This window comes from Thalia democratica, chromosome 4 (assembly GCF_965202585.1).
Source record: "Thalia democratica chromosome 4, ktThaDemo2.hap1.1, whole genome shotgun sequence".
NCBI lineage: Eukaryota > Metazoa > Chordata > Thaliacea > Salpida > Salpidae > Thalia > Thalia democratica.
In genome coordinates, this window is record NC_139168.1 from 49,405,110 (window position 1) to 49,428,559 (window position 23,450).

The 23,450-nt window shown below is 25.6% G+C and overlaps 1 protein-coding gene across 1 annotated transcript; it reads left to right on the forward strand.

The window, feature by feature from the left end:
• The first annotated feature begins 18,725 nt into the window (after window positions 1–18,725).
• On the forward strand, window positions 18,726–20,653 carry LOC145833781 (bromodomain-containing protein 7-like). The gene has a single exon (XM_082940960.1). The coding sequence runs from the start codon at window positions 18,867–18,869 to the stop codon at window positions 20,253–20,255; it is 1,389 nt and encodes a 462-aa protein (XP_082797086.1). The 5' UTR covers window positions 18,726–18,866; the 3' UTR covers window positions 20,256–20,653.
• The last annotated feature ends 2,797 nt before the right edge of the window (window positions 20,654–23,450 follow it).

Sequence of the window (23,450 nt, forward strand, 5' to 3'; positions counted from 1 at the left end):
CCTAGACAAGACGTTAAAATGTATCCAAGTGGTCTACGACTCGATAACCGAAAGATTTTTGGTGAACCAGGCCCTAGGACCAATTATTATGAGCGCTTTCTTTGTCGTTCAATAAACAACATATATCATATTAGAAAAAAATTACGCTCAAGTACATAAACAATACTAAAGTTACTTAAATAAAAATTTTGATACAACTCTAGAACATAAATTTTAAAGTGGCCTATAAAATTATTTGCACTACTTTAAAAGATCAACTATTAGTTTTATAAATAATAAATGAATAAATAAAAAACAATTGTTAAATTCAATCTTTATTACGCTTATTGACTTTATTTTGTCAAAAAAAAATCAAAGTTAAAACATTTCTTTATTAGTTAAAAAAAGTATCTTTAAACAAGTTTTAGTTATAAAACTAGTCAATGCTTTAAAAGTATTGTTTAATGAACGACAAAAAATTGCTCAAAATAATTGGTCCTAGGATCTGGTGCACAAAAAATATTTCGTATTTTGAGTCGCAAACAACTTGGTTACCTTTTAACGTCTTTTTCAGGACAATTTTTAGCAAAAAATATAAAATTTAAAACTTTTTGTTTTATACAAGTTAAAAAATTATAAAAACAAATTGTTTAAGACCATAAAGTACGTTACGTACACATAAAAATCTTCGTTATATTCTATAGAATAAAGCATTAAAGTATACTTAAAGGTCATCCTGAGCTGAAAAATGCTAAAAAAAATTATCTTTAAACCACCTTACTCAAACATAGTAAAAGTTAATTAAAAAGTAAAAAATAAACTAACTAAAATTCAAAAATAACATTTAGAAAAATTTATGCTGGCTCAGCTTTTTTTTCAGCTAAGACTGATCTTTAAGTAGGCTAGCCAAATATAATTAAATAATAACAAGAAAAGCTTTTACAAATCAAAATAATTTGAATACTTTGCTTCTATTTTAGCACTTGTATTTTTGGTATTTCAAATTTAATATCAGTTTAATGTTAATTAGAAAAAAAATGCTCCACCAGATCTAAAAAGTTTTAGTTATATTATTTATGATTGCTTTAATTAACCTTTAAAACTAGCAAACTATTGAGTTGTGCTGTAGCAGTAATTCTAAATTTGATTTATCAAGAATTTTTTTTGCTAACATAAAGTTTGAACTCTTACGGAAGACTTACTTTTAACAAATATTAATAAAAAATATAATTAAAAAACAAATATTGTGATAAAGTTTTCCTAAAATTTGGTCTCCAAAATATATCTATTCATAAAAATCATTGTAGGTATATATAAAAAACATTATTTAAAAATAAACTAACATAGTTTGTCATATGAAATATTATTTCAATAAGATTTATTAGTATATAAAAAAGCAACGATAGATTTAATGAATAGATCATAAATATATTGTTTTACATTATTAAGCTAAATATAAGTGAAGCTAATTTTTTTATGTTTTCATAACTTTCGAAAAAAATATATGATTAATAAAAAAAGATTATAACTTAAGCACATACATACTATGATTAGAGTTAAATCTTTTTTTACATATTTTTACTAATTTGATAATATGATCAATTTTTTTTAGTCTTAGAAACACAGACTGAAAAACAAAATAAAAGCTTAACAAAACAAAGTACTTTAAAACCTATCTGTTTTTCAAACTTAGAGAAGCTTGTTTGGTCAATAACAAGATAAGTTTTCTCTTATACATGTATCTATTATCGTATTTAAAAAGTTATAATTGTTGGTATATGGACACTGTAAAACAGTTTCACAGAGTAGTAATTTCATCAACATCTAATAACAAGGTATATATATTACCAGTAAATTTTTCTTAGTTTTACGTTTTTATTTCATTAATTAAAACTATTTTTCTTGTGTTTTTTAGTATTTTAGTTAAAAGTAATTTAAAACTGCATATGTATTAAGTTTTGTAGTTAGTACTTGTAAATACTATTAACATATTAATTTTTCAAAGTTTTGATGAGCTTAAAACCTTTTTATAAAGACGACAAAATAAGTACTTAGTTAGGAAAAAAGTTATTAAATTTAATCATGATTTACAAAAATATAAGTTTTCATTTTACTTCTAAAGCAAATTGTTTACATTTACTAAAACTTTAAAACAAAAACAAAACAGTTTAAATAATTTACAACTAGTTAGAAAAAAGTCTGCAGTTTTTTCTATAAAACTAAATTAATTACTGCCTTTACAATACTTTGAAAATATAATCTATTTATATTTTAAGGATTAACATTATCTTAAGCAAAATATTAGAATATTTTGTAAGAAAATAGTTTCCAAACAAAAAAAAGCTTGCTTACAAGAAGAGTTCTACTTTCGTTAAAATATTAATGTTAAAGTTCAAAAAGATTTGAATAAAAATAAAATTCTACTTAGAGAAGTCTTTTATAAACTAAATTATATTTTATTAAAACTACATGTTGCACCCTAAACTAAAAAAAAAAATTAAACACCTGAAATGTAAAAATAGTTTCCTTGACATAAAGTTGCTTTTTCTTAAAAACATAACTAACATTTGTTTCTGAGATACCTATACATTTATTTTATAAAAATTTAAATACATTTTTTGTCAGAACTTCATTAATTCATTAACTTGTTTTTTTTTATAAATAATACTTGTAGTTGAACTTTTTTTTCGTTTTTGTAATGTATTTATTTATATACACGTTAATTTTATACAATCAACAATGTATTTCGTTTATAAATTATCTAAATAAAAACATAAGCTTAAACTTTTTTGATAAATTTTACTTCCTTAATTAAGTTTTCGTAACACTTAACATTACTATTCTAAATGATTCAAAACAAAATTAACCATTTTTCTAATTTAGTATTTGCAAATGAAGTATTTATATAACACGAGTGTGAAGTAAGCTTGAATAAATTTTTATAAAAATTTTCAAACTTTAGATCCAATTATTTTCCTTATCTTAATAGCTAAATAAAAAAAATCTTTTATTTTAGAGAACGTTCCTTTGTCTTTAATATACAAAAAAACTTCATTCGATTGGGGCTTGACTTTTAGTGTGGGGACCCTTAGAAAAAAAAGAATTTTTTTAAATATTTTTTACTTAGCTCGAATTAAAATAAAATAAAGAACATATTTTTTTTTCTTTTAATATTCATATTTATTAGCAAATAAATTTTATATAACACTTTTTTTTTCCAACTGTTAATATTTTGTACTATTATTATCTATATTTCCTAATTCTTGAATAAGGCCAAACAGTACGAAATATGAGTTTTGTTATCGAATTAAAAACAAATAAAAATAGGTTAAATTAAATTATTTTTTTTTTAATATTTATATGTGAATAATTTTAAACAATTTTTATTTTCAGTTGTTAATATTTTGTTTTATTTGGCCTTATTTCGGAATTAGGAAATCTAGATAAGGCTAAATAGTACAAAATAATAAAAATTGGAAAAAAAAATGTTAAATAAAATTTATTTGCCAATAAATATGAGTATTTAAATAAAAAAAAAATTGTTTTTTTTTTTTTTTATTCGAGCTAAGTAAAAATTGATAAAAAAAACTCATTTTTTCTAAGGGGCCCCACACTATAAGTCAAGCCCCAATCCAATGGATGTTTTTTGTGTATTAAAGACAAAGGACCGCTCTCTAAAATAAAAAATAAAGTTTTTATTTAGCTTTAAAGATAAGGAAAATAATTGGATCTAAAATTTGGACATTTTTTGAAAATTCTTGAAAAACGTTACTAAGCTAACTTCACACTCGTTTTATATAACTTCTAAAGCTAATAATTTTTACATTTGGATGATTTTAAATACCTTTTTAAATTGCCTTTTTTTTTAATTTTCAGTACATTTAAATGATTTAAATTTAGACTTATCTTATTTAAGTTGTCTTAAACAAAAATTAAAGAAGTCGTAAAAACTCTTTTGAACTTAACTATCAAAAAAGTAAATAATTACGCAACTATCAAATCAATAATACTTTGTTCTTTCTTCTAATAAGACTGAAGCTACTTTTATAACCTATTTCAAATAAGCTATTAGAAAGTACTAATCAATGCATTTATATAACGTAATTAAAATGAAATCAAGTAAGTTAAAATAAAAATTAGTACTTTAGATAAAATTCAATTTTAAATTAGATATAAAAAATTAAAATTTAATACTCAAGAACGTTTTGTTTGGCATAAAAGTATATTTTAGAGTAAAATTATAAAGTGTATGCCGTTACTGTGAAAAGTTTAAATTAAAAAAAAACATTTATGCACCATATGTTAGACGTAAATTAAAAAACTGTCAAAAAAAGTTTAGCCAATTTTAAAGGTAAATAAAAAATTACGCAGTACTACTTATTGGTTTGTTGTCATTCTGCATATAAATATTTCATTTAGTCTTTTTAAAGTTTGCTCTCTAGACTTTTTTGTAAATTTTAAAATTTGTCGTTAGAAATTGTATTTGAACAATAGCCTTATACTAATAATACTTTTATATTAAATAATAAGTAAAGAAACGTTTTTTCTACACTATTTTTTGTAGTTGTTTTACAGTTAGTAATAAAGCATTCAATAATATTTATGAAGACTAAAAATAACTTTACTTAAACTATACTTACAGTTTTTCCTATTTTAATAATTTCTATTACTTAAGTTTATTTATACTACAAAAGTTTTTAAATGCAATAAATTTGTTAGTTTTTTATTATGTTCATATAATATAGTTATCTATAAAAAAAATTAAACAATGGAAGTTATAAAAAAATATTTGTGATTTTTTTTATTAAAACGTTTTGCTTTAGCATTTTTATTCTAAGTTAGTACTTAAGGCGACACACTGGCTTTAAGATATCTTTAACGTGTAATTAATTGACTTTAGGTTTTATGACACCATTTCTGAGAATAACTTTTAATTTATTTTATATACTTTATGATGAGTAAAATAGTTTAAGACTTAAGTTAACACTTTATCTAAAACTAAATGCTGGTTTAAAAAGTTAAATATATAATTTGTTGTTTTTAATAAGTTTATACAAATATTTTAGATAATCTATAATCAAAGAAGTATTAAACAAATAAAATACATGTATTAAATTATTAATAGTTCATTTTCTGCTTATTGGAAATATTAAAAAAAAAAAAAAAAAATTGAGTTTAAAACGATATAAACTCCATTGAAAATGTTTATAATTAAATATTATAAAAAAAATATTGTTGTGTTCACTATAAAATACAAATTAATTAAAGTAAGCAATTTTTTTTACAATGCTGATTTTTGTTCTAAGAAGAATAGATTTTTCGATGTTATTCTGTTTATTTTTCATAGCTAAGAAACGAATACAGCTTATATACTATACTTTATCAATTTTAAACTACAAAAAAAACTAAGCTTAAAATAAAGAAGTGTAAAAACACAATGTAAAACTTTATCGATGTTTTCTCTTGCTGTTTTTGAAGAGCATAAGCTAAGAGCGCAAGCTTTTATTTAAAAAGGGAGTCAGCTAAACGCATTACTTTTTTTGCTAGAGCAGAGTAATTAGAAAGCAAAGGAAACTTTGAAAATAAAAAGCTGAACATAATGCCAATAAAATAACAGTCCCGTAGCGCAACATGCTGTCGAGCAGACAATATCAGTAATCTGCATTCACAACAGTATTTAAAAACATACAAGTTATGCTTAAAAACACATTCTAAAAAGTGTTTCTAACTACAAAAATAAGTTTAAGTTTTGTATTTTAAACAAGTAAGTCAGAATTTAAATTTTGTAATTTTACTGCTGAGTATGTTTTTGTTTTTTAATTCACAACTTAATTTTTTCTTGTAAAAAGCATAAATTTATAGCCAATAATTGTACTATTGCATTTTTGTTCTTTTTAAATTAGTTTCAAAGTTTTACATTTTTCTATTGCTTTTATGTTTTAAATTTATCAACACAACTAATAAATTACAGTAATTTAACACTGACAATTTTTAATTTAACAGTTTAAAAGTTTTTATAAACTGTATTTTAAACTTATTTAGCTTAAAAGAATTAAAATTAGTGTTTTTAAACAGCAATGAATGCAGTAGTATTTATATGATATAAAAACAATATATTTGTCTATTATAACAAAATAGAACGAAAATTAAATGCATAAAGTTTGTAAAAGTATGTACTTTATGGTTTGTTTTATTAAGTGTAAGTAAATAAGTATACTTTAAAAAAAAAGTTAGCAATGTTGTGTAAAAGGCATTTTTGTTTAAAATTTAGAATTTATTAGTAGTTAGTATTTTTCAAATATCGAATGTAGTATTTGAATTTAAAAAGAAAAAATTACTACATAATAATACTACCGTTAAAGATCAAAGAGTTTGTGCTAGAAATCGATGGGTATTAAAAGTAGCTGTAAAAGCTTTTCTTTCATAAATTTAAAAATTCGATGTTTTTGTTTATTTTCTAAATTTATAAACATGAACTGTATGTTCTGATTATTCTTTTACGACTAATGCTACTCTGTTTAGCTATTACTCAAATAAACGGATTATATACAAAGTATAATCTTCTATAAAAGACAGTTTGTAATGATTTTTAGTTGAAAATTTTATAATTAGTTTAATCAGATAATTATTTTAAGATGTTTACTAATAGTTAGAAACTAACCAATTGATGACGTACCATTTAGAATCATTTTTTGAACTTAAATAGCTTTATACAGTATTTTTATTCCAAGCTAAAAAGATAAAAGTATTAATTACTTATCTAGCAGATATTTTTTTTTCTATGTTATTTAATTAAACTAATTTGATGAACATTGCTTGAACTTTACAAATTATTTAGTTCATGTAGTATATAAACTATCAAATACCTAGAAGTAATACTTTTCATTAAAAAAATTAACTATAACGATTTTGTTTTAAACTTTCACCCATTTAGTCTGCTTCTATTTTCTAGAGTATTTGACCTATACAGGTGAAATATATTTCATTTTAAAATATATGTGTTTTTAAAAGTTTTCTTAATTTTATATAAATGCAATGAGCTGCAAAATATTAGAACTTCAAACAAGTTTAGAAAAACAATTTAACTAATTTAAACTTTCTATCACAGAATTTGAAAAATATGCTCACCAGAAGTTTTTATGATTAAAAAAGTTATAATAAAAATAGACGTTTTAGCCCTTTGATCAAAATTTTGATAAAAACCAAGTCAATAAGAACTGCGTATATTGTTTATTGAACGACATAAAAATACGCTCAAAACGTTTAGTCCAAGGACCTGGTGTACAAAAAACCTTTCTGTTATCTAGTCATGCACCAGAACAGTTTAAGGTTATACCCAGGACCTAGAATTATTAATAATATAGAAATATTGTAATAAAAACGGAGTCAATAAGAACTAGCAACTAAAGATTTTTCGGCCTGGTAAGTGACAAAGGTAATTATTAGTTTTGCCATAAGTGATTTTATATCAATGCAGGTTGAAAAAGGTATAAAAGCATTGACTGAAAAAGTATGCTTTGCAGCTAAATCTAAAGTATTTTTTAACTAATTATGTTCTCAGTCAAAAAGATAAAGGTTTTATATGTAACAAAAACATTAGTTGTGTGGTTAACACATTTAAGTGTTGTTGTATTATAAGCCAACAACTGTATAGGTAAAACTTCGAGGCACTTAGAAACTAGAATTAAATAAAATATTACAAAAAGTGCATCAATCATATAAATAAACATTCAACTTGTTTGAGCTTTGAAATATTGAATGATATAAATAGATAACCAATAGTCAAACTTTTGGCTAAGAATCAAGTTTTCGCAAATAGCTATGGTTATTCTTACTTTAGTATATCAAAATGTATAGGTAGTTTCAACAGTAACTTTTTCCCATTCTTCTTTATAAAAATTATCTGGATGTAGCAGAATTATAGGTCTTTCAATGACACCAATAGATCCTCTATAAAGTTTATAACCTTTTTTTTTAGTTATTATTAGTTACTACTGTCCACCTCATAAAATGACAAAAAATAAATAAAACAGGAATTTATATCTCTTTTTGACAGCTGCAATAACTCAAAAAACGCATGGATGTTTCCAGCTTGTTACATCGGGATCAAGTAGCACTCAAGATCACTCAACACTTCAAAAAAACTCAAAAAAAAAGTTTTGTTTTACAATGATAGTTTTTGTTTTGTTTTGGGAGATTTTGTGTAATAGGCATCTGTAAACTTTAGTGGCTTTTATTATGTTTGTACTGTTTTTATTGTAGGGAAATAAAGACCACGATTTCTTGAGTACGTACTACCGGCTGAGTACGCACTTTTGCACTTTTTATTTAACTAGAAGGTTACTGTACATTGTAGTTAAAGCTGTATTTATTCATATGTATAACCTAGATTTGTATATATACTTAATATATAAAAATAAAACTTCATATTGCTTCTTTATGAGATAAGTCAGTTTTGTTACTATTAAAGATTTAATTAAGTTTTCTTTTTTGTTGATTATTTGTTTACGCTTTAACTAACAGTAATAACTACATTTGTTTTTACAAAAATTTATATGACTTTTAAAAAGATTTATTTCATTGCAAATGTTATAGAAAAAGTTACAATTGATGAATTTATAGAAGCTAATTTGTGTAACAATATATTGTTTTATTTATTTACGTCCTGGACAAGACTTTAAAAGGTGTGCGTTGTGTGCGACTCGACAACCGAAAGGTTTTTTCGTGCACCGTGTCCAAGTACCAAATACTTTGAGCGTCTTTTTTTGTCGTCAAATAAACTATAATTGTATAAACATTAAAAAAATTTAAACGGATTGAAAACAACTTAATGCATAGATTTTGAGTCGAAGAAAATAAGAGATCGAATTTTATCTAAATATCAGCTTGAAAATATATATAAGCGATCCTAGGCCTAGATATTAAAATTCATTAGAAAAAAAACAATAAGAAAATAATTATTCTCTTCATAACTTATATAAAACTTTTATTTACCACTAATGAAATTCGAACTCAATGCTGTACGATTTCAACCAGGGGTGGCAAACTGTTTTCTGCGAAAAAAATGCAAACCGCAAAGCAAAAATCTGCGCCGTGCTTTTATTTTGAAAAAATTACTTTGACTGTAAAATCGAGCACAAGCTTTTTATAATTACACCGAAAAGCATACAGTTTTTTGCTTGTCAGTAAACCGCTGCCTGTTTTATGTTTATTTAGTTACACTTTCGGTTTAGTTATTATTCTATCAGTATAATTTTTGATTAATAATGTTGCCGCCAAAGTACTGTTTATAATAAGTCTTTTTTTTCGATCTGTGTTAACGTGTAATGATAGCAACTAAAAAACAAAAGGGTTGATCATATCGATTCGATCATCAAACCACAAGCCCTTGGTAGACTGAGACCGGTATCGTCCTGGTTAGGATTCATTAGTTAGCCTCAACCGAAGAAATTGTAGTCGTTAACCTACAAACGGTTTATACATGAAAGCATGAAGCAACCATTTGCTAGTAATGATCAGTGACGTCAGCATTGTTTTTTTGCCGTGCAACGTTAAATACATTGTCCACTAGGCAAGAAATCTGGTACGCTCGTATTAAATACAATCAAAAAATACATCGGCGAAAGTCTGCAAAGCAGAAGCCTGGACTTTCGTATGCCGTGAGACAAAGCTCAAGTATAATAAAAGGTTGATCATATCAATTCGATCATCAGACCACAAGCCCTCGGTAGACTGAGGCCGGTTAAATTTTTCTAAAAAAACAAACTAAAAAGTATTCTCAAAGTTTTACAAAAAATTAAAAACACTTCAAGACTATTTGAGGATGCAAGTAAAAGCAAACTATAATAAGATCATTTTAAAATTGGTACTAAACTAAAGCTCGTTTTATTATTTGTTATTGTTTGCTTGAAAAATATTTTAAGTTCTTGTTAAAATGGCTGTAAAAGTTGTTAAAGAATTTAACTATTTTATCTTGCATAAACTATATATATACTATCAAAACACTAACTACGCTTTCAAATACAATTGTTTCACTATTCTGTTAAAAAACAGATTTTCAGTTTGTTTATTGTGAAAATGTCTTAAAACATAAGTCGAAGTGTACATGAATTTAAGCAAAAACTTAAAGGATTGTTACATTACTAAATAAGTCATTAAAAGATATAAGACACACTAAGTTTGTATAATGTTCAAAATTATTTAAAATAAAAGCTTGAAAAATGTTTACAATTGCTAAAAAGTTCATTTGGTTTATTTAAAGCTATATTTGAGTTTAATTTTGAGATCTCGTGTTTTTTTATATTGCAGAGAGTGCAGCTATGTTTTAAATTGAGTTTGTATTTTGTTCGTGCTAAAATTTCCCAGTTAATGCTAAAATCTTTATTTCTATCCTTCAAATCCCAGATATATTTCGAAAGAACATTTATGCCGTGTATACCTACTTTTAAACGATAAATCTGATGAGCCAACTTACGGCATACTTTTCTCTGATGATGTTATTACCGTCGCTCTAAAGATAACATTTCTTAATAAACACTTACCATCCACCATGCATTTATCTCTGCAGTTGCATTGCTTTCGTTCCTCTGCCCTATCTTCTAACATTTTGCGATTATGAGACATTACCTGGCTCTTCATGTTTGGCATACACGAGTACAAAATTTTCAACAACTTTCTATTGAAAGTTTTATGGTTCGGGTGTGTTGGGCCAAAGTTTTTAGGTAACGATTTCCAGGTACCGTTTACCGATTTTTGTCTTTACAGACAAACAAAATTGTGGCGTGAAGTGTAGGATATTTTTCCTTTTCCTTTTGGTCTTTTTCTTGCTACCAGCGTTATATTTCAAATCTTGATTGTGACCTCCTTTAACTAACGCTTCCTGGTAGTGTTGTTTCACTCTGTTAAAGGAGCTCTCATTCTTAGATATAGTTGTCAACCTTTTGTTGATGGATTTAGGTACTTGGTTGACATCATATCGAGGGTGGTTTGATTGGACATTGACATATGTCGCTTGGAACTTTAGTTTTCTGTACGTTGCATAAGTGTTATTGCAAAGGTCTAGCTCTACATCCAAAAAATCAGTTCTTACTAGATTGGAATCTATAGTTATTTGTAAGACAAATCTAATGAAGACCTTTCTGAGTCTTTTTGAAAGCCGCTAAATAACTGGACCTGACTTACTTTCTACGATCGCTAAGCCATCGACGATGGCCCATCGTCTCTATAAATTCCAAACTTGTTCTGCTCAAAAATATTTTCCTTCTTAATTTTATACCGTATAAGTAACTCTACTAGTGAATTCTTTTTAATGATCTAATAACAGCAATGAGAAACAACAATATGTACAACATTTGTTCAAAAACCAGCTTAGAATCAACAACAACTCAATTATAATAAAAACATTAACCGCCGACTTATTTTGTATTTTTGACAACGTTTTAAGGATTTGAAAACCTGTTAAATTTTTTTTAGAAATAACAAATAAATAAAATTTTTTGTGTTTTAAGTTTTTTGTTGGAAAAATTAATAATTAAATATTCCGGCTTGCGGTGAATCACTGTATTTTTTTCTCTCTAAAATAATAGATTATTAATTTTCAATCTCCTCTGCAAATAGATTACTCTGTTCAATTTTGTTTCAATCTCAATAGTTTAATTATACACTTTTAGAATATTTTTATTGTATTTTGTGTTTATGCTTTTTCAATGTGTACAAAATTATTGAAATAAAATATAGAAACTTTACTAAATATCATGAAAAAAACAGCTTTAATTTTCTTCGTTACAAGTAAAACGTTTTTTATTAATTTTATTTTATCTAATCAAATAAAAAAATAGGTAAATAAAATAACTAATTATATAATATATACTTTTAATTTTTTTACAGTACAACTTTTAGTACAAGTAAAACAGTTGTAACTTTTTAAAACACAGTTTTGCTTAAAACATCCAGATAAAAACTATTATAACTAAATTAATATCAACGAATATGTTAAACCTTGTTTTTACTTACTTTACTATTACAGACTAAATTAGTATTTTGTTTTGATAAAATCAACAACTTCAAGCAAATAAGTTGAAAAACGTTAAGAAATTTATCAAAACTATAAATTTTAATTATAACTAATTTTATTTTAATAATTTTCTTTTTGTTCTTACTTAATGTGCACATTTTAGTAAGTGTAGATAAAAAGCAAAACATAAAAATCCATACTATGGGGGTAAATAAGTGTGTGTGTTGATCAACATAAACTGACTTATGTTTAGTTATCTCTCATAGGTCAACACTCAACACTTCATTTATGTTTTAAGATGGACAAGATATTAAACTGTTTATGTGGTAAATAAAACGATAACTGAAAAGTTAATTTGTACACCAGCTCCTTAAACCCAACTTTTTGAGCGCTAACATAATTGCATACTTTAATAAAAAAAAAATACTTAGTAATCAAGATAGTTTAACTTTAACTATATCCCCTATAACGTCATGACACATCTGTATCTAATGTACTTTACTTTTTTGCAGATTTTTAACTTTTTTGAGCTTGCTACTTTCCTGCCCCTTGGTACTGTTTTCCAAACAGAATTGCTGCATATGGTTTTGTTTTTGACCAGGTTCATTAATTTTACTTTTTTTTACTGTTATTTACAGGGGAATTTTCTATTTTGAGTATTTTGATTAGCTAAAATAATAGCGAAATCTTAGTAAACCCTTTTGAATTATAGTAGTTCTAGATTTCTACACTATTGTCAAAGTATGTTTCAAACAATTTTTTTTAAGCATAGACTTGGCAACTGTTGCTTTACAGTCATGCTTTATATGGTTTTAAATGAATATCACTGTATAAAACTCAATATAATTTATTAATTTTTTCTAATGTTTAAAAAAACTTAGGCCCAAGAATATTATTTGTTCCCAGGTAAAGAAAGAAAGAAAAGTATGGTCAATGGATTTGTGGGGAGAAAATCTTTCGGTTATTGAGCTGTACACCATTTGCTTGTAAACACTGTTTTGAGCTAACTTTTTAATAAAAAAAGTTAACATTTGTTATTTAAGTTTTTTAAACCAAATTATAAATTGAATTAAAAAAAAAGTAAGTACTATTTTTTAACTTATTGCTGCCAATATTGACCATTAAAACCGATCTCCTCCAGGAGAAACCTTTAAAAGAAAAAATAAGTATATTGACAAATCTATGTGTTAAAAAAGTCATTTTATTAATAAACTAACTTTAGAACTTAAGTATCTACACTGCAAGAATGTACACAATTATTATAAAATAGTTTTAGATTTTAAAATGTTTTTTTACTTCACTAATCTGCAGTTAAAAAACAGGCATATTTTTTGTCTTAAATCTCAATTATGCGTTTTTTAGTTTTATGGGTATTAATTTCTTTCAGTGTCCTGTTTGCTAGATCAAAAAAATTAAAATTCTATAGTATTGCATAAGTTTATGCATAAATCTTAACGCTTATATATAATATTAATTTTTAGTTAAAAATTTACAAAAAGTGTATTATATAATTTTTAGTTGTTCCCATATCCTTATGCTGGCTTGTTTATCTTCAAAAAATTGCAAACCTTATCAGTGATCTTCTTAATGCACACCCATGCATACAAGCACAAAACTTATTTTAGGTGCACTATGTTTAAGAATTGTGAAGATGTTTTTGTTCAAAATAAGGGTGATATAAATTATATATTGTTGCAAAAACAAGTCAATAAAATAAAAAGGTTGATTGGAAGATGGATTAACTAATTAAAACATTTAATAATTCTAGCTTTAGTCTACTGAAGGTTTGTAGTTGAAAAGGTAAAAAGTTCAATCTACCTTAAGCATAAAATTAAAATTGTTTATGTTTTCTTCTGCTAAGCTGCTTGCTATTTTACATCTTTAGGTACACAGTTTTTTATCAGTTTAGTGTGCACATATTGTTATTAGCAGAAGACTACTGCTATATGTAGAAGTAGGAATTTATGTATTTTGACATTACTAGGTCTGCCAAAAAGCCTGGAATCCTGGAACTTGACGGTTAAGAAAAATAAAACTTAAAAAAAACTGGAACTTTGAACAAAAATCACTAAAAAACTTGGAATTTTTAACAATTTTCATTTCAAGTATTGAAACTTGGTTTATATACAAAAATGTATCAAATAAAGTAACTTTTTTTCTACCCTTTAGAACTTTATTAAATATAAAACTTATTTCAAGGATCATTAAAGTATCTAGAAATACTTTTATACTATTCAAGATAGGTTTTCATCTTAGACTCAGTTTTTACTAAAAAAGAAGAAAAAACTTGTACTTTTAAAATTCTAAAAGAAATTCAGAAGACCTAGTAAATAATTAAAAAAAGTAATTGGCCACTTTGACACTACAAAATCACTTAATTTTTATTGAGCTTTTAAGTTTTAAACATGTTTTAAAATGTTCTAAAATTATTTAATTTTAGCAAAAGCTTTTTCAATGTCAGAGAAAATGAATAAAAAACTATTGCTTGATCAAATTTACAGAAAAGTATGAAAACTGTTTTTATATTTGTCTACAGATAAGTTAAACTTAAAATTAAAAAATATAAGCAAAAAATTAATCTGGAAATTGACATGTTTTGCTAAAATCCTGAAGAAATCTGGAATTATGTATAAAAACTATAGAAAATCTTCAAATTTTGAACAGTTTTTTTTAAAAATCATTGAAAATTATTGAATTTAACATAATTTTTATTGTCTTGGATTTCTGTTATAACTGTCAACTAAAAATTTATATACAACAACCTGCCAACTAGGTACGCACTTTAAACACAACACAAAAATGCGTACCATGCCAGCAGTTTGTACCTAGGAACTGCGTAACTAGTTGGCAGGTTACTGAGTTTGATTAATCTAATGAACAATCACCTAGATATAAATAGAAAATAAATACTTGAAAAAAAAAACATAAGTTTACAAAAGGACCCACAATTTTGTAGCAACCGGTAGAGTTGAAAAGTTTCTCAACTTGTGAAGCAAAACTTTCCTTTTTGACATATGTTTTTCCAATTTTTTAAATTGTAACTAAATTGAAAGATTTCCGTTTTATCACTTTTTTTTTCTAACCAAAAGTTTGTCTATTCATAAAATTGAAACTTATTTAATTGAAACTTGTCTAAAGTATTGGTCCTTCCAAATAACATAATGTAAGTTATATATTGAAAATTTAATCCTGTGTTGTTATTTTATTGACTACTAAGCAAATATAGACTGTTAATTAAGTTAACAAAATAAATATTTTTTCTTACAATTTCAGAGTGATTATTTTTGGAAACCTAAAAAAATCTAAAGTTTGAAAATATAGTCAAAAAACCTCTGAAATTTGAAATTTTTCTATGTTGCCTAAATAGAATTTAAATGCTTTATTTTAAAAAATTATACATTATTATTTTAATTTATTAAAAAATACTTTTAATTAACAATTTACTATATTTTTAGTAATTTACAGGGTTGCCACACACTCAGGGTACTCAGGATAACTCGGATATTTAAAAATTTTAGAAAATCTCAGGGTAACTCAGGATATTTTGATTTTTTTTAGTTCAGGATGACTCAGAACAGTTATGATTTTTATAATAGTCCCAAGAATAGTCATTTCAAGTGGGAAGGATCAAATATGCACAAAGGAACATTTTTGCACGAAGAGACTTTTTTGAACTAAAGGTCTTATTTGCACAAAAGTAAAAAAAAGAAAGAAAACAAAAAAATGCTTACCAACCAAGGGTAAGGGTTAGAGGTAACAATGATAGTAAAACTAAAAAAATTAAAAAGAAGAAAAAAAAGATTACCAACCAAGGGTAAGGGTTAGGGGTAACAGTGATAGTAAAAATTAAAAAAAAACAAATAAAAAATTAAAAAAAAAAAAGAAAAAAGTTACTGACCAAGGGTAAGGGTTAGGGGGTAACAGTGATATAAAAAAAAAGCATAATAAAAATTATTGATAAAATAAAAATTAAAAATAAAATAATAAAAAAACAAAAATGAAGAAAAAGTTACTGATCAAGGGTAAGGGCTAGGGGTAAAAGTGATGGTAAAAAAAGGTAATTAACTAGAGTTAATAAAAAAAAAAATTCAACCAGCGAAAAAGTTTGTCTTTGTGCAAAAATGACCTTTTTTCAAAAATGTCTTTGTGCAAAATCAGATTTGTGCATATTTGACCCTTTGTGTCCTTTCGTGCATTTTAGACTCCTACCCAATTTAAATATCTTTAAAATGAAATCAACTTCTAAAAAAAGTCTTACACCCTTAATTTGATTAAGCAAGGTGTTTTGTTAGTTAAATGAATACTAGTTTCAATATCACTTAATTATACTAATTTCATGTTAAAAAATGGGTGAGTGTCAGATTGGCACAGAGGGTCACTTTAGCACAGCAACAAAATGGCACAATACGTCACTTTGACACAGCCACAAAATGACACGGTGCGTCACTAAAGCATGGATTAACAAACTTATAAGCAAAACTAAACTTCTTTAGTAATATAACTTTTAATTGTAAAATTTTGATAGTAATTAGTAAAACAAAAGATTTATTGTATTTTTTTCAAACTATAGTAGCTTGATACATTTGAAACTATATATGATACAATGCTTTAAAATTTAAGTCATAGTATAAAAAAAAAAATATTCTTAAGTTTTATTTTTTATGTTTCACAACTTTTCATATTTTAGTAATGAATAAAATTTAGTACATTTTGTACGTTTAATTGACAATTATCAGGAATTGTTAAAAAATAACTAAGATTTAATTTAATACAGACTTATTTCGTTGTAAGATTATGTCATGCGTGTTTTAACTTTATTTTTTTAAAATACCAAGTTTTGCTGCTTTTGTAGTAACTAGCCAGTTATATTAAATATGTTTAATATTTTAACCTAGTAGTTTGTTTAAATATAAAATTTTTTTATTACTGTTTTTTAAACGACTCAAGGTTATTGCTCAAAAAGTTATACCAAAGAATATTTCAGTTATTGAGTCGTAAATCACATGCTTTAACAATCTATTACAAGCAGTTAAAAAATTTTTTTTTTAATGTTAAGTCCTAAATTTCCAAAAACATACAAAAAAATATTCAACAAAAGTTAATAAGTTAGGATGTTTACTTAAAACTCTGTATTGAAAATATATAATAAACTTGTCTAAAAGCAAATAATTAAAATAAACAGTCCTGGAGCCTAAATTTATGAAAAAGTTAAAAATAGTATTATGAACAGTTGAGAGAAAATTAAGAGTCTGATGCAACCATTCATGCGCATTTATATATCTATCACTTTTAAGAAAATTAAGCACTAGAGGTTATACATACAACATTGCTGCTGCAGCCTAGAATCAACATGTTTTTGAAATTGTATTTGTTTATTGATTTATTTTAAGTCTTTTTTAATCACTCATTACTACTTTTAAGTATCTTTTGATTTTATTTCAAAGTAGTTAAACACCTTTAAATATAAATATTCTAAAACAGCTTTCTCTGAGTATTAAACTGTGTTTTAAGGGTTTTAAAACATTCAATTATTTTATGAAGTCACAACCAAAAATTCCTGCGGTCTTTGTTTTTAAAGTTGTTTAAATGTGATTGTTGCTCATTCTACAAAACCGGTTAGAAGACAGGAAACCAAAAAGTTTCCTAGAAAAATAAGATCGTTGTCCATACCAATGAAGATTGAAGTTTCACAACAAATTGTTCCCTCCCATATTAACCACTGTGTCATTTTGTTGCTATGCTAAAGTGACCCTTTGTGTCATTTTGTCACTGCGCCAAAGTGATGTACCGTGTTATTTTGTCACTGTGCCAAAGTGATGCACCATGCCAGAGTGACCTACCGTGTCATTTTGTTGCCGTGCCAAGGTTGACGCACCGTGTCTAATTTTTTACAAAAATTAACTTTGGCTTTTATATTAAAGCTTTAAGTACAAACTACAAGCCAGTTTTTATAGAAATGGAAAATATCATTTAACTTTTGAGGTATTTAATTTTTTGTAAAAGTTTTCCAATATAAACGTATAGACCACAATTTTTTTGGGTTCATTTTTCTTGGAAATTTTAAAATTTATTAAAAATCTATCTCCTCCTTCATTTTTCAAGCAATCTTCTTTAAATTTTCAGGAAAGGTTCCTTATAATAAAAGGAAAAAACGTTACTTTAGAATTTTAGTTATTAAAAAAATTATTATTAATTGTCACAAAAATTAAAATAAAAGTGTTTTTTTTTTCAAAAAAAAAAATTTTACAAAAGTTTTTTTAATTCCAAAGTAACGTTTTTTTGATATTGTATAAAGATTAGACTGTGAAAGTTTGAAGACAATTGCTTGAAAAATGTAGGAGAGATAGATTTTAAATGAAATAGTCTTTTTTCGCTGTTTTAGTTTTCCCTCCCCATAGGGAACCTATTATGCGGCCCGACTTTTACTGGTCATATCTCAAAAAATAATTTGAATTTTTTAAAACAATAAAAAGTATCTTAAAGCTTAGAAAAAACTCTATAAAATAAGATCAACTTGTAAAAACATGTTTTACCCCCCCTCCCCTATGGCCTTAAGTGATGTCTAAATATTTTTGGTTTTAGTTTTCACCTCCCATAAGGAACCTATTGTACTCTTTGACTTTCACTGGCTGTACCTCATTTTTTTTGAATTTTAAAAGTCTGTAAAAAGCAACTTATAGCTGTTAAGATTCAACAAAATAAGATCAAATTAAGAAAAAAGTGATTTCCCCCCATATGCCCTTAATGCTTCATTTTAATAGTTATTAGAAATTATTGATTGATTGTCATAACTCTGTGTACAGCATTACTATATTATTAAGTTTGTAATCATATCAATTAAAAATAGCAAAATAAGTTTCTAAACTAATACAATATGGGAGGTAAAAACAAAAAGTATAGCAAGGAAAAATCACAAGAAGGGCCCCCTCCAGCAATAAAGCTAGTTTTAAAAAAGAACAGAAATTCAACAGATGGAATGTCATTTGTTACTATGTCAAATATTCAGTCACCTAGTGGTTCATCTTCAGACTCTCTATTGAGTAAAAACGAGCAAATCTATCTCAATGCTATTCTTGAGTACTTGTTAAAAGAACTTGAAAAAAAAGATCCACAAGAAATATTTGCTTGGCCTGTAAATGACATAATTGCCCCTGGCTACTCGAACATGGTTAAAGAACCTATGGACTTCAGCAAAATGCACAGGAAGCTTGATAATGACGACTACTCAAGTTTGTCTGAGTTTAAAAGAGACTTTGAGTTGATTGTGGAGAATTGCAAAAAATATAATACTGAAGATACAGTGTACTACAAGGCGGCTAAAAAAATAAAGTACTCTGGTAAAAAAATTATGGGTAAGGAAAGGTTAATTAGCCTCCGCCAGTTATTACCAAAGCTAAAAGATTGTCCAATTGCAGAGTATTATGCATTGATAGGTCTTAGTCCTCCATCAAAAAATGATCAAGATGAAATTAATTTTGATCAAAATTTACCACTTGAAGATGATAATGACAAGTTATCTAACAATGTTATTAGTTTTACAGATAATGATAGTGAACACACAGTAGCACCAGATTCCAAACAGGCTGCTGAATTAGCTAGATTAAATCTCAAAAGAAAACGACCACACAACAGTTTGAGTTGCTTACTGCAAACTAATGATCCACATAAGTTGGAATTAAAAATTCTCAATAGTGATCAACCATCTAGAGGACTTAAATTAGTTGACTTGACAGCAGCTTTAGGAAAAGATGGAGTAAATAACTTACCAGTTGTTAAGGAAGACAAGAGAAACAAAATAACTTGTGTGGATTACCTAAGCTATGGAGCTTATACATCATTTGCACCGACTTATGACTCTAGAAGAGCAAATGTGTCACAAGAAACAACAGACATGCTGATGCAGGCCTACCAGAACCAAAACGGCTACATGTTTGCTTCAAGTATGCAAGATTTTGTGTCAAATGCTTCGTCATGTGTAAAAAATTATGTTGATGAGATACTTGATGAAGCTACAGAAGGTAAACACAGCAAGTACCTTTCGAATACTCTCAATGCTAATGCTAATTTGCTTCAAAAATTACAAAGCAAGCAGAACTCTCGAATGAATGTAAAACTAGACAGTAACAAAATGAAGCTACAGTTCCCATCTAAAGAAGAAGTAGAAATTGCTGAGGACCTTCAGAATAATTTGCTCAAAGCAACTCATTTTGCAGCTCCTGGAAGTTTAGTTAATGATGATTCATTAAAAAAATGTTATGGCTGAAAAATAGTGCTTGTGTAATATTTAACAAAAATATTTGCTTAACTTTGGTAAAAAGTGTAATTTTGAGTGATTAGAATACTTTTTAAAATAATTCTTTTGAATGTAAACATAGTTTAAGGAAATGCACTTTATGTTCAATTATCACAATTTATCTGATAGTGTTCATAATGTTTTTTTTTTAATGCTAATTTTTTATAAATGTTTGTTTTTTGAAGTTATATTTGTAAAAAAATGTTTTAGATGTTCCTGGTACTTTTTTATCATAAAATTAGCTATTAACCATTAATTAAAATATATTATCTTTCTTTTAATAAAAATAACGATGTTTTTAGTCTAATTTTTTCTAACAAATAATTTTTTATTATTACTTTGTATACTAATTTTGTTAATTTTTTTATTTTGGGTTTGACTTAAAGTTTATGATTTTAAGTATAAATTTAATTTTTTACTTTTGATATGTAAATTTTTAACTATAAAAAATAAACTGAGTGTATTTTATTCTATAACTATAGAAAGTTATAAGTCTACTTATTTAATAGTTTCAATTTAAGTTTTTTTAGTTATCAAAACTTATTGTTCAGAATCAATTTAAGTTTTTTTTTTGTTAAGTCTAAATTTTTCTTATAAAAAAAAATCCTTTTCTTAGTTGTTATAATAATTGCAACATTTGCGCCACTATGAAGAGGTAATTGTAGCATAAACAAACATTTGGTAAGAATTAAAGCAAGGATCTGCATACTGTTTTTAAGTTTGAAAACATGTGCGAAACAAGCAAGTTAATTAAGCAAGCAATCAGAAAATATTTTCATCCATAAACTTAACTTAATTTTAATTAGTTGGTGTGACTTAGTTCAAAATTATTTCACCAAAAATTAGCTTCTTAAAAGTTTTTTCATACTTTTTAGTAAATTTATCATAATAATGGTGGCTATCAAAGACTTATTTTATATAAAAAATTCTGTATCTCAGAAAACTTTAAGATCTGTCTTGTCACATGTATAATGTTGTTTGACCCCATTCTAAAGTTTTTATAAAATGTACTGTTTAATAAAAATATTATACCCGAAGTTTTGTTACACAAAAGTTTTAGTATGCCAATAAAAACAGGCGTAACCATTTTAAAACAATTTCGAATTTTCTAAAACTGCATACATAATATTGTATTTATTTCTTATTAATCTAGCTAAAACACTTATTTGTTGTAAAAAACAATTTTAAGACGTGACTGATAAATAATTAACTTGAATTTCATTACACTGGTTCGATGAAATAAACAGTTTAGGTATTCTTATATACTTAAAATTGTCCAACCATAAGTTTACTTAAGTTTATCAGAATAAGTTTTTAAATTTACTATAAATAAAACAAAACTTATTTTTATCCTAAAGTATGAGTAAACGTACTTTTTATTTTAAATTCGTACTAATTCACTATGAAAAAGTCATAATTCAGTACAGCTGTTTTTTTTATTGAATTTAAGACCAAGGTTCAGGATTGTTTTATTGGTAACGAACTATTTATGAAAAACATCGGTCAAAAATTTTTTGAAACTCAATGTGATAACAGAAACCTGCCCGAGTTCAAACGCTAAGTTATTAATTTAGTTTTACGGTAACAACCAAATTGTGCCTAAAAAAAGCATAATTATAATTACTTAAAATACAAAATTAATCAAACTTATTTTATAGCTTTTAATATGTAAGAGATTTGTCCTTGACGAACTGTAGGTTGCTTATCTTTGATTTTGACCATTACTTAAGGTTTTTAATTAAAGAAGTTTAAAGAGAAACAAAGTAGTTTAAAGTTTGATTAATACTTGTACAAAAGTGACTTAATTTCAGGCTCCTTCTAAAATTTATGACCAAAATTTTTAAATATGTAAAAGCAAGCCTAGCTATATTTTCTGGGAACGGGTCACTTTTGCACGAGTGGAAAACTTGCACGAGCGTCACTTAAGCACGAGGGGACACTTTTGCACGGTGGGTCATTTTCGCACGACAGTAAAAAAATATATAAAACAAAAAATTGTAAAAAATAAACAAGAAAAAAGTATAAAGAAATTATTTTATAAAAAAAAAATACTGACCGAGGGTGAGGGTTAGTGGTAAGAGTGATAGTAAAAATTAAAAAAAAAAACTAATAAAAAACCAAAAGGAAAAAAAAAAAAAACAACCGAGGGTAAGTGTTAGGGGTAACACTGATAGAAAAAAGTATATATACCTAATAAAAATTATTAATCAAAAGCAAAATAGAGTAAAATAAATTATAAAAAAATTAAAAGTTTACAAACCGAGGGTAAGGGTTAGGAGTAATAGAAATAGTAAAAAATAAAGTTAATTAAAGTTAAAAAAAACATTTTTTTCAAACTTTGAAAAGAATCGCCGTCCAAAATAGTCCACTCATGCAAAAGTGACGCCGTGCAAAAAAGTGTCCTCGTGCAGAATTGTCCTCTCGTGAAAAAGTGACACCCACCCATATTTTGTACTAGAATTACTTAGGACCAGTTATAATCAGACAAACTTATGAAAATAGAAAATTGTTGTTAATCTACGGAATATAGAATCGATTTAAAAACAGTTATAATAAATACTAACATATTTGGATATCGTTTTTATGTTCTTAAATTAAGAATAAAATTATTTGAGTCTTAAAATGTAAACTTCCAAAAGCTTAAAAATAAGTTTGCATTGTAATAAGTTTTATCTAAATTAAAGTATTAGTATTTATTGATCTTTAAAAAAATATATAAAACAGGGTTTTCTAAACATTTTTTCTTGAGGCTTCCAAAAAATAAAACAAAAAAGTTATAGCCCATCTCTAATTAATTTATAAAACATTATTTAAAATAAAAATACTAGATATAAGTTTAATAGAATGCTTAAACTAATGTACTGATAGAGATTAGGCTAAAATATTATTAAATTTTTATATTTTTAAAAAAGTTATGGTAACAAACAGATGTAAATAAATGGTATTGGAATTATATACAAGTTTTATGATAAATAGTAATTTACCAGTTATTCTATGTTTTACGGATAATTAAAATGTATTGTTAATTTTAGAAATACTATGTTAAATTTTCTAGTCTCTTTAATGTCTTTTAATGATTTTGCTACATTTTAAGCATGTAGCTTAATCAAAATGCTATTTAAAAAACTAGCTGTAAAAATTTAAGTTGAATTTTAACAAAGTTAG